Here is a 19355-nt window from a genome sequence, read left to right as displayed (position 1 = left end):
CAAACAGCAAAAAAAAAAAAAAAAAAAAAAAAGAAAAAAATTCAGTTGTAATAAAAAATATGTATTGGGGAGTGTATTAGTATCATCGCCTATGTCCAGTGGGTATGAACCGACCCAGCAAACAGTAATACCAAACCAGAAATCTATAATTGTTATTTTATATTTTCCATACTGTCACAAGATTGCAAATAAATTGTCTGTACAGTAAATCTCTGCCACTGTATATCAAACTCGCATTACACATCACAGGGCTTTGAGCATTATTGGTGTCCCCAAAGTCCATAAACATTAACATCTCACATTGAGACTATGGAGAGGGATGGGGAGGCATGCTGCAGACACCTCCAGATTATCTAAAGGAAAGCAATAGTAATTAGACAAACAACCAACATATCTGATCAGGTTTTGACAAGTCTCAGAATAATGGTGTTTGCCAGTACCCCACAGACATTACTGTGCTAGCCAATGTCAAAAATGATACTAGGTATAAGGTAGAGCTTGCTGGTCTAGTGGTCAATCTCTAAGAGTAAAGATCTTTTCCTAAACAGCAACATTTTTTTTTCTACTAAAGAAATTGTTTGAGAAAAGCATCAAAAGTGCCAGATAACATCATAAGGATTCTTTCAAGTACAGGAAATGTGAATGCGTATTGAGTACAGTCCTTCACTTATCCTGGAAAATGGAACACGCATTAAGGTTGTACACCTAACTGAAAATGGCTGAAAACCTCGAGCTCTGCAGATTGATTTTTCAAATCTTTTGCTCATACAAATGATCTTTCTTATGCTGGCCATACACTATATGAAAAATCTGCTGAAATTCGGTCATTTGGCCAGTTCGTTCATTTTTCAACCAGTTAATGGGCACAAAATCAAAAATCGTTGGGACATTTTTCAGCTGAAAAAATGAAGGACAAGTTTGGAAATTTTCTGCTGAAGGAACGATAAATTGAAAGGTTAATGTGCTTTCCGTCTGAACTGTTTGCACTAGGTATATGTAAAAAAAAAATGAACAAAAAATGGATTAATTTATGTCCACTGAACAATTTATCGGTCATTACATAATGGCACTATCGTTTGCTCTCACGGGCCGAATGTTCGTTTTTTGAAAATGGGTTCGGCCGATTTTTCGTATAGTGTATGGCCAGCATTAGATGAATCAATGTTTGACGCAGAGCACCCCTTTCTTCAGACTTTTATATTATATCTTTGCACTGTTTTTCAATTCTAGCTTTACCACTGTGTTTCTACAGTAGTCTGAACCTTCTGCCTTGTCACATGAATATATAAAAGCAACAAATTGTTATCTTATACCACAATAAAAGAAACAGACCCTGGAAAAAAATTTGTCATATTATTTATTAAATAGTTATTTAAAAAAAATGTTTATACAAATTACATAACACAGTTTACATTGTATTTCTAATTCTTTACATAAAGAATCACAGTAAAGCTCTTAACTCCATTCATTCTGGCTCAGCCAGCAAATGGAATGATGTCATTTAACCCTTTTGCTACCAAAGGAGCATGCAATGCCAAGCCATTCCAAGGCCCCCTGAAAAGACTGGAGTGCAGCTGGAGACAAAATACTCAATGCAAATTTCACATTACAGCAAAAGTATTTACAAAGATAAGGAAACATAAATAGACTGGGCAGGAGGGAGTAAGTTCTTATAGATAAATAATTTACATTTAAAAAAATAGCACAAAAAGCAGGATTGACTGAACTGATTAAAATAGATGAAAAAAATATTTCTGTTCAATTTTTGTTGCTTTGTTTGATAGGCTGCCTCAGCTTTAAAGTCAGACCTACCTCTTCGGTATATAGTCATTGGTAAGAGTCACAAAATAATTTTTACAGTTGCTTGAAATATGAAATTTGCTGAGTATATTACACTGCTGTGCTAACATTAAACATAAACAAAATAATTACTTTATGGATACAAGACAGATCCTTCAATTTCCTAAACATTCATTATCGCCTGTACAGAATTATAGCTACAATATTGTAAGGACTTAGGCCATGTTAGAATACATGAACATCTGTTAGTTTTACCCGCTTGCTGGTTACATTTTGTAATAGGGATTTCCTTTATTGAATTGTCCACTTTGAGTGTAGTTTAAAGTAGTTATGATCGAGATAGAAAATGTGGGGTTTGAGAAGGTGTGAATGTAATGAATTGCTTTTAATGCCTTGACCATGGAACAAAAACAGAATTGCCGAATATAGCACTAACACTGTATTTACACTTAGTTCTATTGTCAAGTTTGACATTTGTTCAACATTTATGCTGCATTAGGGTTCAATTCTACCATGTTTGCTTCTGTTAAAGGATCAGGATACAAAAAGTTATCAATGGAGAGTGGTGGCTCTGGCTTCTTATATGCCTTTGATATTCCAGCAGCGAAATCCAACCACCATGATTCCTGGCCCTGTTCCTATTCACCTTGGAATTTTGAGCATCCCTCTTGTTGCAATCTCTATAATATAAGTTAAACACTCAACAGGTAGAACAAAACCCATCGTATTGGTTACTACAGACCCAGAAACTCAAGAACAGAAATCTCGCCAATGGAGCGCCAAAGAGTTTTAAGAATATGTGGTTTAACTCTCCAACATCTACCAAAGATTGGAAAGTCAGTTTTGAGTGGACCAACTCTAACATTAACAGCTCCAAATATTTTTTTTAACAAATTAATATTTTAGAATACCGGCCAGAAAGGTAACCCACATGTAACTATTCCTTAGTGAAATGTCTCATTCACTTTTATAAATAAAAAATAGCTCCAATTGCTAGTTATGACAGTGAGGTTATTTTGCTTGTGCTGTGCATTTCATGCAAATCACCATGAATTTTTAGAGTTGCATTTTACAAAAAAAGTGACTACTGTGTATATTCAGTATAGTCTTGGACATTCTGTCCTTAGCCAAATACAAAGTCCTTAACTGCTGAGAACAGCAATGACCTGTGAAAATATATTAAATGTTGCATTCTTCAGATTGTTCCATATAAAATCACACACTGGACTTCAAGTACAATAGTAAAAACTGAACTGAAGTAGTTACAATTGTATTTGCAACTGCTAATTAAATACAAAAAACTATTTTGACAATTTGACAATTTTCAAATGACTAGAAATTAATTGTAACGTGTGAGTTATAGCTGTTGCATTGTAAGTATCCATCTTAAACACTTCTAATAAAATTAATCACAATTTGTGATTCCGGAGAAAAAAAAATTGCAGAACACTGGAACTTGTTGAAAAAACATCCTTACGGTGATACAAAAAACTCCAGGAATTAATTTAGGAAAGCATTTTGAGAGATGCACAGATTTTTCAGAGATACAAAATTTAAAAATATGCACAACAGAAGTCTAAAGGGACATCTATTTCAATTCAGGTAAGCACATGGGCTGGAAATGGTAATTCCAGGGTGCTGCTGCCCTAGCAGTGATGTGTCTACAGCGTGGTATCTAAGAAAGGCTAGCATTAAGGTAAGTGCAATTAAGACACTCACCTCTTGCAAGTTTTTCTGAAAATACTTCCTAAGGTTTTTCTTTAATGCAACTGTTCTTTTTTCCCCATTACAGAAAGTCGTTATTTTTTCAAAGCAACAGTTAACGAAAGGAAACAATTGATTGGTAGGAGAATATTGAAAATCTTCTTTGCATTTGATAAATAAAGCCCACGGTGACTAGAGGTAAACCATTTTTTAAATTATACATTAAAGGATGTCAGCCCTGGTCTGTAAAGGCTAGAAGGAGGACTTGAGCTAGCCATAGGTATTGGCATGTGCGATCAATAGCTATAATATCTATTTTCTTTTTCCATGTTATTAATGGCAATGACATGAGTATTGCCTGTGTCTGTCAACCTTTATTCTTTATAGAGGCACTCAGCTGGTGTCTGTTAAGACATTTGCAAAACAGCATTTTCCTACTGTCCATACTAGTGCGTACTCGGCTGCCAACCAACTTCAAGTAATACATTTTTTTGGCAAATGTAGAGTTATCATGGCATATGAGAAACAATTAAACGTAGGTGTTTCTAATTAGTAAAAACTTATTAGAGTCTTTCTTTGAGTTTGTAATCTGCGTTAGAAACATGTAGGAAATCTGGCAACAAGGACAATTTCTTATATGAAGCCCATTTTGCCTTACTTTATATCTCCTTGTAGTTTATGGTGCTATCTTAACATGTATGAAGGGAATAGCTATAACCAATTCTACAATCCAGTGTGCTTGACCACCAGCTGGATAGATCTGACTTTGCTTTGGCAACAGGAACTACCCATTTAATATATTAGTTCTACAAACAAAGTCACAACCAAGTTGATTGAGAAGAATTTGAAGTCCCATTAAAGACATGGCAACAAAGAAAATGTTCATTCTTCTGAACGTTCACGCTGTGTATCCAAGGCACTTAAGCAGGAAACAGGACTACGCTTAAATTAAAGTTTATGTAATTAGCTGCTCCTGAAAACGTAAACAACGCCTGTTTTCCTTAACAAAAACACAGTGACAACAGCAACAACAAAAACTACTTATAGGCATAAGACACTAGTTTCTGCCATTTTGCCAGAACAGTCATATATCGCTGGATAGACTGGGCACTACAATCAGTAAACAGAAATATACAACAAAACATCAAATTCAGAATACCTTTACATTGAAACTTATAGGCACCTAAATCATTTCCTAATAATGAAAAGTATTGCCCCTATTTCATTGCTGCTAAGTGCTGGCGAGGGTGTTCTGCTGAGTCACTACACAACTAAACATTCACAGACCTACACATAGGTTTGTGTTTTTTCATCAATTTAAAATTACCTGTTGTGTAGTGTGGTATAGATAAGATATATTACATTTCCTATGCTGCGGTTGAATGTTGTTACCTCTATCATATGATTTAATCTACTAGTATTTATCAACATTCAGAAGATGCATAAAAATGCATTTGAAATGAAATCTTTCTTAATATTAGTACTGATGTCACTTTACCACTGCATATATCAACATATAATAAGCACACAATTAGGCTTATTATTGCTGATCTCGGTTCCCAGTATGCTCTTCTCTATCTGAGTGTGTGACTAAGGTGTAAAGCAGAATGGTTTCCTAAAAATATGCACATTGCCCCTACTATTGTACCACAGCATATGATCTTACCATAAACCCCCTTCACTTGTATATCTGTAAGAACACTTATTTTTTCTCATCCAACTCTTCATTGAATGATGCATAGGCTTAATAAACTGTCCAGGGGGTTAAATTTAAAAGGTACAGTCAATCAAACCAGAGGCTCCTGTAATATAATTCACCTGAAAGGATACTGAATAGATCTTCAATTACAACATATCCATAACCTACACAATGTGGAAAGGTGCATTATGTAGGCAGTACTAAAATGTATATTAATTCACTAGCAACCTGTGGAATTGATCCAGAAGCTACAAGACTTTGACTCCTAGTACATTGACTGGATATATTTTCATTAATATCGGTTTAACTTGCGTAATGACAGCTTCTACCATTTCTAGGTGACACATATACATTACCAGTTTGAATGGAACCATGTCGAATTCATAGCAAATGCAGTGTAGGGGTTAAACACAGTTTTCATAAGCTTCGCTAGAAAACAATACATGAAATGTAACTACTCCCTACCCCTCCAAACATACAATACATAAAAGGTACAATCAAAGCCAGCTCTGAATATAAAACCCTTTAAAAATATGTCCATTGGTCTAGGCATTTGAAAATGTAAGCGACCACAAGAAGAAGCAAGCAATCGCATTTCCATTAGAGACCTGGTTGTAGAAAATGGCTCTTAATCATGACTTATTTTAAGGCTGTTCTGCTCATGTTCAGATGCTGTTGTGCACCTCCTCACTTGGAGTGGGATCAGCAAATTTCATCCCACCTAAAAGTGCAGTTGTTTCCAAATATCCAGGTGGCGAAATTAACAGCGCTGAAATCAGAACTGATTCACATCACTCCTCAATGGAGCAATACTTTCTACTGGGATATTTAAACCCATGAAAAAATCATACATTGTTAAAGTAAAACTGGGAGGCATGTGAGTTTTGGGAGGCATCAACGGAAAGGCTATTTTGTCCTTTCCTTTCAAGCAGTTTCCTTCAAACATTGTTTCTTCTCTAATTTGTTGTAAGAAATGTTCATTTCCATGTCTTTAAGAAAAAAGCAGCTGAAATAGCTAATTAAATTACCACCACATTTGATGGTGAGAGAAGATTTTCCAAATGGTAATGTCACCAAGTGTTCAGCATTAAAGTAAACAAGTCTATCACGCTTCAGAACAACACTTCTGTGGATTCATTTTCACTTTGTGCTTTATTCCATCATAGAGCTCAAAATTATAGTTCTCCAAGGTAGTTGAGCTACGAGAAGAGAGGCCTGTATAAGAGCAAGTGCAGTACAGTAGAAGACCGGCACAGATAGCTCCAAGCAGAACTCCAAGGGAACTCATAGCAATGATAGTAACTAGAATTGGATCCAAAGTATAAAGCCAACTTTCTTCTTTGTCAGTCCTTGGAGTTACCACATTACTGGTGGGAAAAGCTGTATAGAACTCGTACTCATCTAAAGGGAAAACAAATGTAAAATAATGAAGACTACTAGTAATTCATGATAGAACAAGCCAAACTGTATATCTGTTATAGCAAAGGTACCAATAAATATGTCACTTATCAGCAAAGAAAGATTGTTTTAGAGTTAAATAGTAGAGATAAGCAAACTTAATTTTGCTAAGTTGATTTTGCTTTTATTAAAATGACATCAAAGTTCACCATATTTTTTACTCCAATGCAATTCACCAAAATTTCACCCAAGGCAAAATATACAAATTGACTTTGCTGACATTTTTGCTGAAATGCATTGAAGTCTGGGAGAGGGAACTGCAAAAAAAGTTAATTCAGACTTATGTTTCACAGATGATTCAAACCATGTCTTTAGTTCTAATGAATCCTGGAACATCTAAGTATTTACCACCACACGGCTAACTCAGTCATCTTAATGTATATATGAAGCCATTTTTTTTTTTTTTTTGGATAGTGTAAAGAAGGGTTAGAACCTTTGTTAGGTTTTTAATGCTTTCTGTGTCTCTGTAAGGGATAGAGAGGAAATCCCAAATTTTGAGCTGCCACAGAACTAGAATACAGTAGAAGTCTTCCAATGGTGACACTTGTTTCTGTGTCAACTGTATAAAAGTGGACTTACCTCATTTTTGGAAATAGTTATCACTTCCTGGCAGGAAGTGGGGGGAAATGTCTCAAATAGGACACAGATGACAAAAACTGACAGGGGTTTAACCATTCCTTACCGTACACAAAAGGCAGAAGAAGATTGTAAAAGAACATGATAGGCTGTGTGGCTATAAATGCTGGGTTTGTTCCCAACACGCATTAGAACTAAGGAAACAGCTTGAATAAACTCTGAAATGTCTTCAACAGAACAAGTCCAGTTGAATGTAACTAACTACCACTAGCTATACCATAACCTGGATAAACAAGAACCCTGAAAGACATACACAACTGGATGGATGTTGATGATCAAATAAAAATAAAAATGTAGATCTTTAGCCTAAGATCAAGCTTGAATGAATGCATATGCTTTGTCTTTGTACATTTGCCATCAGATATATTAAAACAAAGTCTTACCAATTTTTCCTCCATAGCGACGACCCTGATTATCAAAATCATTTTTTATCACAGGTACATCCACTAAAAGAAACAAAAGAAAAAATATTTTAATTATTTTTAAGCTCAGAGCTAAGCATCCAAATAATGTTAGTCCCAAATACAATAGTGTTGTAGAATCACTGAATTATTCATGCTGACCAGTGCGTATAGATTTATATTTTGCCATTATTTGGACAAGCACAGCTAATAGCTCTAGCTTTAACTGTTGAAAACACAAGTTCATCATACCCAGAAACTGGTAGGGCAATCTGTAGTCCCACTGCAGCTCCAAATGCATCAATGGCCTAACCCTATTTCAGAATACAAATATGCTTCTAGTTATTCCCTGCTTTATGTAAAACCATTTTATTAATTTCATGTCTTTTTGAGTCTTGAGGAATGAAAGCTTGGCATAATATAAGTAAACAAACTGAAAAATATTCTAGGGAAAGAGGATGAGATAATATGCATGTGTAAAGTTCAGGATAGTCATAATTGTCTGCATACTAAAGATGTTGTTCCGTAAGTTAGAATAGCATACATCTTAAAAATGTAAATAAAAAATTGGAACAAGCGTAAGATCATACTCTGTTCAGATCCCAGACTCTAATTGAAACTTTTCAAAAAAAAAAAAAAAAAAAACTTCTCCCCCCAATTTATACACACTCCCCTCTGGTAGCGCTGGATCTAGCCTTTTATGCTTAGTATCAGTGAGAAACGTATATTCTTTTTCATTATCTTGAGGGACATATTCCTATATTATTTATATCAGATAAGTCCTATGTATTTTGACCTGTAGAGAATAACACTTCTAAACAGATACAGCACTGGTTCACACAGCTCCACGATGTGGCTGGTTTAGGTATAAGGGCCAGTTGACATCAGAATGTGGTGCAGATGAAACGCACCACACTTGCAATCTGCAGAGGATGTCAGTGGAAACCTAACGACACCTCAAATGCAGGTTGCAAACACAGTGCGTTTGCCTGCAACTAATCGCATGGTACAGTAGCACCATGTGACCCGGTTGCTGTGTGTTTTTAAAAGTTATCCATGCACTACTTTTGGTGTGGTCTGGCACAGTTTCATCTCTTTCAAATGAATAGGCTGAAATTGCACAAATCTAGAATTGCATGTGAATCAAGGTAAAATCAAGCCCTAAATGCAGTTCTTTGGACCACATGGGTATTTTCAAGGAAAGGTATTTACTGTTAGAGGAAAAACTGTGCGTTGTTTTCTGCACTCTGCAACCCGCTGGGGATATCGCCGTCCACTTTATGTTCTAAAAGAAGTGAAAGAATTTTTTTTTTTAAATAGGGGAAACCCCCTTTTGACAGTTGTCACTGCTACAGGTGTCCCCATTGTAGCTTTTACCCTCATGTTCTAATCAGGGGACAAGTAAAGTTTGGATTTCTCATCAATTTCTGTGCTGCTTACAATAGCCACCTGGACAAATAGAGGAGCTGAATCTCTGTAGTAGGGCCATGGACAGAAACACTATAAAGCTGACAAGGGATCTAACTGTTCCTAACTGCCAAAGAGCTGATACAATTCATATATGTTCCTAAAATGAAGAGTGTACCTTTACTGTAAAAGCGATATTGATTCTACTATATCATACCCTGTTCTCCAATATATAACACACAGTACAAATTTAACATTGCATTAAACAAATGGAATGATGGTTTGGGAGTTCTGACTATGGAACACATTCACGTCACTTCTACTTTTACAATGTTGTATCAGATGAGGGTTGGTTCAAGTTTAGTGATTCGTTCTTCCCCACTTATTGGTTAGTCAGTGATGTCTGCAAAGGATGTACAGCACCAACAAACATACCATCATTTTCTGATCCAACCAACCTTAATCATCTACATTTGGCTGTGATCCTGTCTTTATTATAATCACTTTTTGCATTAAAATCAATTTTTGTATGAAATCAACCTGATCTAATTGTTCAATGCTGCTTAGTCACACCAGTGTGCAACTGTGTTGCTTATATTTTCTCCTTTGGGAAATGGAAAATGATGTTCCATTTTGCAGATTACTCCAGAGAGACCATCTTCATTATAAACACATTCAGGGCAATTTAGCACTTTACTAAAATCCTGTAAGAGCAACCATTGTTGTCTAAGGTGACAGAGTGATTGAAACTTCAGGAAAGGCAGCAAAAAGACGACACTCTATGAAACAGTAGATGATGGAGGAACACAACTGTAAATTTGGTTAAGTGTTTGAGAACCTGCATCATTTATCTACAACATTTCCAAAGGTAAGTAAAGACAAACAGATTTTTGTACAAAAATACCATCCTTTAATTACATTCCACACAGCACATGATCAAATAAGTTTCAAATTTCTATAAGTTTTTTTTTTTTTTTCGTTCATTCACAGGCAGAGGACAAAGCAAGAGATGCAGCGTAAAAAGGAGAGAATGGCTGGATATCATTTTTAACAATAGTGACTAATCCAATGTTTTCAGAGAAAATAACATTATACAAAGTATCAATAAAGGGCAGCATTCTCCATGCTCAAATCTTTGCAAATAAGTAAAATATCAAAAACCTAAGAAAGAGCTTTATTTTTTAAAGGCTTATATCTTTAAGGAGAGTATATATAATCACTTTAAAATGAATTTGAAAAAAAAAAAAAAAAAATCAAAGCTCTTCTATGTGAAAGAGCAATGATATGAACAAAGGCAGAAACAGTGATGATCCTATGGTAGTGAATAATAAGGTACACATGCCAACTATACATATTAGGGTATGTCACCTGTGAGCAGAACTAACAAAGTTGAACCCACTTAAGGTCTGATATCAATAAAGTTGCATGCTGAAAAAATGGTATGCTGTGGTATTCCCACTGCATAGGTATAGGTGACAGGTGCACCTAAGACCACCCCCACATCATGGCTTCATAAGGAATAGGATTTGGTAATATAGACAAAGGCAACAGCAACAGTCATCTGAGGTTGTGTGTGTTAATAGATCATATATAAATTTTCTCTGTGTACACAAATATAATTTAACATGCACCTTCATTTTAAAGTGATTACTCCTTCAGTAAAAAACATCTTCCCAGAATGTTAAAATGTAACAATAGCAATTTTTTTTTTTCTATTGAGACAAGCGAAAAACATAAAAAAATCCTGCACGGAATGGAATACAAAGATCAAACTGTGTCTTTTGTATTCTCATTGTCAATATCTATGTATTAAACATTTTTTTTAAAGCAACCCCAGACATCAACAGGACAGAACAGACGGAAAATAAAATCTTTTACATTGATCAAAAAAGGACAAAAAAAAAAAAAAAGAAAACATACAAATAACAGACTTTTGAACTGTGTTTTTTAACACTTCCAGCTGCAATATTTGTATCTAAAGTGGTAGCCTAGATGTGTATGTGTGTTGGCTTAAGGAAGAAAAACAGATTAATGAGGAACAAATTCCCAAAAGATAGAAAACTGGGGGCCAAAAGGTGCCTTGGTTTTTCTTTTTTTTTATCACATGCAAGAGCTATTTCTTTTTCTATATATGTACTATTTTTCCTTTGAGTTTTCAGAGTCAAACAGTAAATGCTATTTACAATAATAGAACTTTTGTTCTAAGCATGTGGTAACAGATGGTAAGCCTCAGATACTGCTGTTAGATTAAACAGACGAGAGAAAAGTAACAGTGTAATTACCAATTACGGTGCAATGGACAGAGGGGTGCTGTCTGACACTCTTATGCTATAAGACTGATGTGATTTTTAAAAGACTTGGTATAAATTTCCTCCTGTGATTGAGCTGTATGAAAAGTCTACGTACAAAAATCCAGTTTCATAAAGAAGACATTTTTTTTTTCATGAACCATTTTTTTAAAAGGCCTTATAATGTTTTGTGCAGCAAATTGGCATGATCGTGGACTAAGCAAAACACAAAAATGCAATGTGAAAACAGAGAACCCTGAAGAATAATTTATATCTACAGTATGTACTTATTAAACAGTGTGCTTCCATGTCCAGAAAGGAAGCAGCATTTTTGCTTTGTAGGAAAAAATATATATATTCACGAACAAAACAACATACAGGATGGGTTACAAACAGCATACGTGAAAACAGCATACGTGAGGTTGCCTTAAAACAGATATGCAATAAGTTCAACTGAAATAACTCTATAGAAAAGGTGGGGAATAATTATACTGACCATACATGGACTGAAGATCATTGTGTTGATTATAATAATCTTTACATATAATTAATAGCAAAGGATTAAAATAAAGGTTCCCCTATTAAATAGGGCCTTTGCTCAGTATGCAGGCCTCCTGGGAGGTATATGGACTTGGCAGTGCAACCATTTGCTGCGGGTGGCCTACTTTCTCTGCCAAGCCCTTGCTAGACCCATCCAGTGCACCTATGGCAAGCTAAATACAATATTCCAGCTGCACATTACACAGCCTTGGACTCCACAGGTGAGAGCTGAAGGTGCAGAGATTCTATTACGACAATTAAGGTCTGTAGGGGACAATGCATGAAGTCCCTATTTGAGAAAGTCCACAGGTGACTTTAAGTTGGAAGGACAACATTACTCTCTCAGTTTGTAGTTTCAGACCATTTTTAAGAATAAAAACTTATTACAACTTCTAACGAACCATATGAAGATCCGCCTATGTTTGGCCAGCATAAAGCGGACAAATCCTTTGTATAGTTTTCCCAGATCACTGCCTCAATTGCTTTGCAGTACACTTTCTGATAGTACAAACTATAACAACTTCTAGGCACATACGCATGTGCAGATTACGGCACAGAAGAAAAAAAAAAAATCAGCAGTAATGCCATATGGACAAAACCATTCTAATACAAAACGGCTCAAAATTATACACAGCAGTGTACTGTATACTAGCATTTCTGTGAGAAATACATTCAAACACCCAAATAACAGCATGGATACAAAAAAATATACAATTCTATGTCACTTTAGCATATAAGGCCACCCATTTGCTACCTAAAAAATATGTAAAACTGATTGTTCTTAAGCTCCACTAACACTGAAACGTCAAATGTGTGAGCCACAACTGTTATGTACATTGTGTTAAAGAGAAATATAATTAGCACCAGTGCATTTGTCTGTTTTCCTACTTCTTATTGTATTGTGTTAGTTTGGACCAGAAAAATGATTAGGAAATCAATAATTTCCCAATGCATATGCTTTATATATTAATCAGGATTGAGGCTATATGTTAGTACAATGAGGAGATTTTTGGCTCAGGTAAACATAAACAAGGTAAACAGAGAGTATTCTGTGGCATGGCACGGGCAAAAGGAAATAATTCACACGAACATATCAGGGGTGTTTTCCCGCTCCTACCGTTGGCTTCCTGTGTGCACTGCTAAATTGCAATTAGCATATTGTCTTAACAACGTTCAGCAGCTGGTATAGGAAATTTGGAATATCTCAAAATGTCTACAAATGTATGAGAATATTTGTAAATTGCCTGAATTATGTCTCAATTGTGATGTATTAAAATTAAAGTGGGAGTAAACTCCCATCTCTGACTTTTACCTATAGGTAAGCCTATAATAAGGCTTACTTATAGGTAGTGTAAATATCTCCTAATAGTGCACCGTTTAGAAGATATTTACTGCAAATGCAGCCGGGGACATCACTGGCGCATGCGCTCTGAAGGAACGGCCACCCGGGCGGGTCCTACAGAGTCCTGCTCAGGAGTGACTCCATTGCAGCTCCTGCCAGTCACACAGCTGGAGTCCGTGAACCCGGAAGGAAGACCAGGTGAAGATGGGAGCGCCTGCAGTAGTGACAGCGCGGCACTGGAGGACTTCATTTTAAGGTAAGTTTAACATAATGGCTAGTATGCGATGCATACTAGCCCATTATGACATTACCTTTCAGGGTACAAAAAAAATGCCCAGCAGGTTACTACTGCTTTCATTTCAGGGTCCCTATATTGTGATATAAGATATTTATCCTATTGGGATCTTTTGATCTAAATGGTTCTTTCAGGGATTTCCTTTTTGTGAAAAGTTCATCTTTCTGTGACCAGCTGCAATTTTTTTCCAGTGCCAGGTATCCAAAACATAAAGATTTTTATTCCATATCAAGATTTCTGGAAGCTGGTGAAAGGGAAGAGGCTAAAGACCACTAATTAAGTTGTCATGGCAGTGTGATTTTATTTTATAGGTGATAGTATAAGGTCCATTTAATTATGGTCTTAAAGCAGAACTTCACCCACTCTTCCTACCTCACTCCTCTGCCACATTTGGATTTTATTTTTTGGGGGGGAGCGGGTACCTAGTTTTGACAGGTACCTGCTCCCTCTTCCACTCGGACCGCCTAGGCAATCCGAGTGGAAGTTCTTCTTCCCCCATCCCTCCCTGCCCGCAACCTTCTGGAACATATAACAGGTCCCAGAACGCAGCGGGACCATTCACAAAGACAGCGTGGCTCGCGCATGTGCAGTGGGCAGCCAGCTGTAAACCTGAAAACAGTCACAGCTGGCTGCCCACAGCTAGAATGCCGACGTCAGGGACCCGAAGACTGGTAAAGAATCGGTCCAGCTGAAGATGGTGCTGGATGCTTGGACAAGTCTCTATGAAAAGTCAGCAACTACAGTTTTTGTAGCTGCTTACTTAATTTTGGCACATGTGACTGAAGTCCATTTTTAATTTTAGATATATAAGGTAAGCATAACTGGCACTACATTGATGAAACCCATCCACAAGGATTTCAAAAACTCTCACCACAGCCAAGCAAAGCTCCACTTAACTTTTTCATTTCATATTTTTTTTACTGATGGTAAAATACAGAAAATATATACATTCTGTGAATGCTTACCATCAGTGAAAAAAGAAAATGAAAGCTGTAAAGAATAGCACCTATTATTTTCTGAATCCGTAGTAATGATCAGGACCGGATTTACACCACTGGAGCCTATGAGCACACAATTTTTAACACTGTAAGTAATCGCTTTCTACTAAGTTCAACTCTTTTGAATAGAACATTTCCCTTTTCCTGCTGCTACACTGGCTTAGAGTTTTGTGATAATGTTTAAATTAGCCTTTTCACTTTTCTTATTAATGACAGGGGAAAAGTATGACCAATACTTTTGCAGGAAAAGCCACTGCTTTGTCTCTGCCATCTAAAGACAATTGCCTACAGTGCCTAATGGTAAGGTCTTGATGTAGTTTATTAACACGTACCTGTCAGTTACTTACAGTGTTAGTGGCCATAGCATGGACTAACTATGGTTATCTTTTCTTTAAGCTCAATATTACTTAGCCTCATATAATGATTGATAATATGTATGTGTGCAAGTATGGGTAAAATATAACAAGCAGTAGGTTAGCCAAGTGAATTACTGAGCTATAAAAGCCCAATTTACCAATATGTACTGTTGTGTCATCCTTTGCTTGGTGTAATATTTTGAATGTTACAAGCCTCTGTATTGTAACTTTAATGCCTTGTTAATTCAATAGATATATTGCCTCAAAGTGACATCTGCACTGATGCATGTCTTGTATATTGAAAAATTCTATTTCTTGACAAGAATCTCATTAATCAGAGTCATGTAAAACATAGTCATGACTAGATAAGGCAGCAAAAATAATACATAAAAATAATATACACGTTTTCGATTTTTAACAAAACACCGGTTAATTCACAGACTGAGCAACAACTGCCAACACAAGATGGCTGAGAGGGCATAAAGCAGAAGCTTAATATAGGAGGAGAAGAAACCATTGAGATGCAATCTCACCACATACGAATGTGAGGACAAGTGTGAGGTCGCTCTTTCTCGGACTCTGCCTGGTCATTAACAATGGTATCTCTCTGAACAATGATATGTATTTCAGACCTTGTGAGATCTTTTAAAGATGGTACTTTCCAGAGCTTTTAGCAACCATATGGATTTGACTCAGGCCATAAAAGCAAACCAGTGGCTATATAGGCAACCTAAATATTTTTCATATGGTAGTTTTTTTTTACAAATCAACCCACTGTGCTTTACTGATCTGTCACATGCCCCTGGTCCACTCGGTGATAAAGGCTGAACTACAGAGGACACTTTTTTAACCATTTGGAGCACAAAATGAACCTAACTTGTTGATAAATGGCTTATACCACGCTGAAATCCATTAGGTTGATTTACTAATACCGGCCATAGATGGAGAAAATGTATTTTCTGCAGCCACGGGTTCCTGCTGAACCGTCTGCGATTCAAACCATCTATGTCTGGCTTTAAGGAGAAGAGATTGTTCACTTGTTTTCTTTGCAAAATGGATAATCACTTAGCACAGTGTATAAGGTGAAACTGTGAATACTTTAAATACCCAATCACATGCAATAAAAAAAAAGATTTTTGCTTGTGCATGATTGGATAACTATAGTCAACACAACTTCACATTATTAGGTGACTAGTCTCTTCTCCATCAGTAAATATGCCCCAATGTGTTGCAAATAAGGAGGCAAGAGGTTAATCTTGTGCTGCCAAGTGAATAAAAACAACCTGTGTTGCTCCATAAAAAGAATTGACCATTTTGGTTTGCAACAACAACACTGATGTGTATTATGAATGGTCTAACCAAAATTATTTTCAGAGTATAAACTGCCTAGCGTTTAATATGTTATTTTGCAAAATGTAAATAAAAAAGTGCATTTGTAAAGTACAAAATATTATCATGTTTAATAATTGCATATATGGACTAAATCTGTCTAAATGTATTCTAGAGAGCTCAGATAGCTGTATGTTATGTCCTGTTTATCCCTTGGGCAGCATTTAATAAAATCAACTACTTTTTTTCTTATTCTACTTATTCTACTTTTTTTCTTATTCATTGGTTGTATAATCCACAAAATGACTTATATATCAATCAGCCTTTGCCACGTTTACAGAAACCTGTGCTGAGAGGATTACATAAGCTGCTATCTTCAGAAAATGCTAGTTGTTTGGCTGCAATGTTGATCCATTGGCCTAGAGGCTTTCTAAGTCACTAAGATTGATTTACTAAAAGAGTACAAGCGGTTCAGTTAGCATGGTGAACCTTTACTTTGCAAAGTGTATGCGTACATAGTTTAGTAATTAAGGTAAAGTCGTGATTACTTTGAATGTCCAATCATGATCCTTACTTAAACATATCTTAACCCTATTCTCTAAGATAAGCGAACATTCTCTGTTGAATGTGAAAATACACTTTGCAAAGTGAACCTGCCTTCATTTTTTTAGTAAATTAACCCTACTGACCTGGAAAAAAGTATGCAGGCCAGGTCAGCTTGGCTTACTTGTTTAAAATCAGTGACTCTGAAAGTACTAAAGTAAGAGATAGCCATCTAAGTAGCATGTTCAGAAGGAAGACATCAATTGCATTCAATATATTTCTTCCAGGACAGGCTTCTTTTAAATTAGAAGGTGAACGATCTTCAGAAATACAGTAATAAGTGGGTTGAAATACAGTAAATCAGAAGTAGCTTTCAAGAGGTTTGAAGATCATCTAGATTTAAACTAGAAATCCAGAAAGACAGGAAAAAGACAAAATTAAAGATCATCTGTTAGGAAGCAGAAGTCACTGATGAAAGCAGAAGTCACTGATGGAAGCAAACATTCCCCAATATAAGGGCCGCATAATAATCCTAGGGCAAGTAGGTTGAACTATGCTTAAGGTACTGTCCTGGAATCAGTATGGGCTTTGTAATTCAAAAAATAGCAGCTTCAATCAGAGCCTTCTAAGACAGGTATACTGGTTTCTGACAGAGTCTCTTTATGTTTATTAGCTGCCATGAAGGACTAGAATTAGATTCATCACACGAAGGACTGCAATGAGAGCTCGCTGTAATACATTACCATTGCTTGCCTAGTTTAATTTGTGGTTTTCACCACTGCTCACACATGCTATCTCTTACACACAGAATATAGATAGATGTCTACACTCTTCTGACTTTCCTTCATGTTCTCAGGCAAATTTTGTTTCCGTCTGGGGGAAAAATTATAAACAAAGCTTGGAAAAAAACTTGTCTTTCAAAAAAAAACAAAAAAACAAACAAACTGAAGAGCATTCAAGTTCGTAAAGGCATTTCGCCTTCTTCTCAAATGTATTCCAAGATGCAGCATTAGATTTTAGAGACAGTCAACGAGGGGTGAGATGTCTATGGGTTCATTTCTTTAAGTCTTCAGAATAAAGTATCATTGGGGCATAAGGGTTTGGAGGAAAAAAGTGCAAATTGAGCCAACAGTTCTTGAGTCTGTTAAGTCTAGATCCAGCATCCGCCTTGCACTCAGCATCGCGAGCTGTGGTCGGGATCATCTTGCTCTAGTTTTATAGTTAAAGTAGGCTCCACTGCCAGTGGTGCACCGTTGGTGTAATGTGAGGTTTTGTAGGTGATGGCTGGGTCGCTCTTCTTGGCCGCATAGCGGAATCGGTGGTAGTGGAGCACCAAGGCCAGTGCGACGGAGACCAGTACCAGAACAGCGCCTCCTGCTGCCATAACGTAATACCAGTAGACTGGGATGGGCTGCACTGACACCGTGTCCACTGTGGGCTCGCTCCCTGGTAGAAGGGTGCCCCCTGGTGGAGAGACACAGAAGAGCGTTGCTAGGTGGGATGTTGGTGGACTAAAACGGAGAAATCATACATGCTTTTTTCCCTATAATTTAACAACTAAGCTGTTACATATTTCAAATATAACACAATAAATTAATTTATTAACCTGTTTACAGATCTAAACACCATTTACTTTTAAATATATTTTTTAGTGGCATAGGTATATTATTCTAGCATAGTGCTGTCCAACTTGAAGTATATCTAAACCCAACAACAATTAAAGTGTTAGTTCACCTTTTAGATCCCTGCTCTTCACCCTGTTCTTTCTGCAGTACTTCCGCAATAGATCAGAGCAAATCTGATTGTTCAGTGCTGGCATTGAGAACTGCTCTGATCTTTCCCAGAAGCACTGCATGACATCTCTTCACCCATGGTAGCCAATCAGCTTTATACTTCAGTTTTTTTAATTAAAGTGGTTCTAAAGGCTCAATGAATTAAAAAAAAAATGCATTAGGGTAAAAAAACCTTCTCTGTTTTGCGCCCCCCCCCCCCAATACTTACATGGGCTCGATCTTCCTCCAGAGTCCAATCTTCCTCCAGTGCTGTGCACGAGAGACTCGGCTCTCGGGGGACTCTCCTCCTCATTGTCTGAGAAAGCAGTGGGAGCCATGGGCTCCTGCTGCTGTGAATCACAGCCAGGGAGCAAATGAAGAAAGAGAGGGGACGGTGCAGAGCCGTGGCTCTGTGTGTGAATGGACATGCAAGCTGCTTGCTCTGGGGCCACTCGACAGGATGGAGGGGCTACTCTGTGAAAAACTATCACTAAATTATTACTCTCAAAGCTTAATATCACTTTAAGCTTTGAGAAAAAACCTGGAAGCTGATTGGTTTACATGCAGAGCTGCACTAGATTTTACACTCTCCAGTTTAAATAAATCAATCCCACAGTGTGTTAGGACTTCCATACACTTCGCCCTGCCCTCATCCCCATAAAATAGAAGGAGGTGTTCTATTGCTCATGGAGGTGAACCAGGCAGGACTGATAACACTGACTGAGATAATACTGCAGTGTGCACAGCTCACTGGATTTCTGTGAGGATCAACAGGCACTTATCTGCA

At 36.8% G+C, this 19355-nt stretch overlaps 1 protein-coding gene across 2 annotated transcripts in view; it reads right to left on the bottom strand.

Moving 5' to 3' along the window:
* Nucleotides 1-1340: 1340 nt before the first annotated feature.
* Nucleotides 1341-19355, bottom strand: part of NRP2 (neuropilin 2) — a 190604-nt gene continuing 172589 nt past the window's right edge. The window contains exons 16-17 of one of the 2 annotated variants that reach the window (XM_073633367.1): nt 7681-7743; nt 1341-6604 (exon numbers count right to left, since the gene is read on the bottom strand). In XM_073633367.1, the coding sequence (XP_073489468.1) occupies nt 6309-6604; nt 7681-7743 (359 nt within the window). In that variant the 3' untranslated portion in view covers nt 1341-6308. Of the gene's footprint in view, nt 6605-7680; nt 7744-9992; nt 18261-19355 lie in introns of those variants that run through there. The other variant, XM_073633368.1, reaches the window with a different exon arrangement.

This window comes from Aquarana catesbeiana, linkage group LG06 (assembly GCF_042186555.1).
Source record: "Aquarana catesbeiana isolate 2022-GZ linkage group LG06, ASM4218655v1, whole genome shotgun sequence".
NCBI classification, from domain to species: Eukaryota; Metazoa; Chordata; class Amphibia; order Anura; family Ranidae; genus Aquarana; species Aquarana catesbeiana.
Note: the sequence above shows the minus strand (reverse complement) of the source record. Positions and strands in the feature narration are given on the sequence as shown.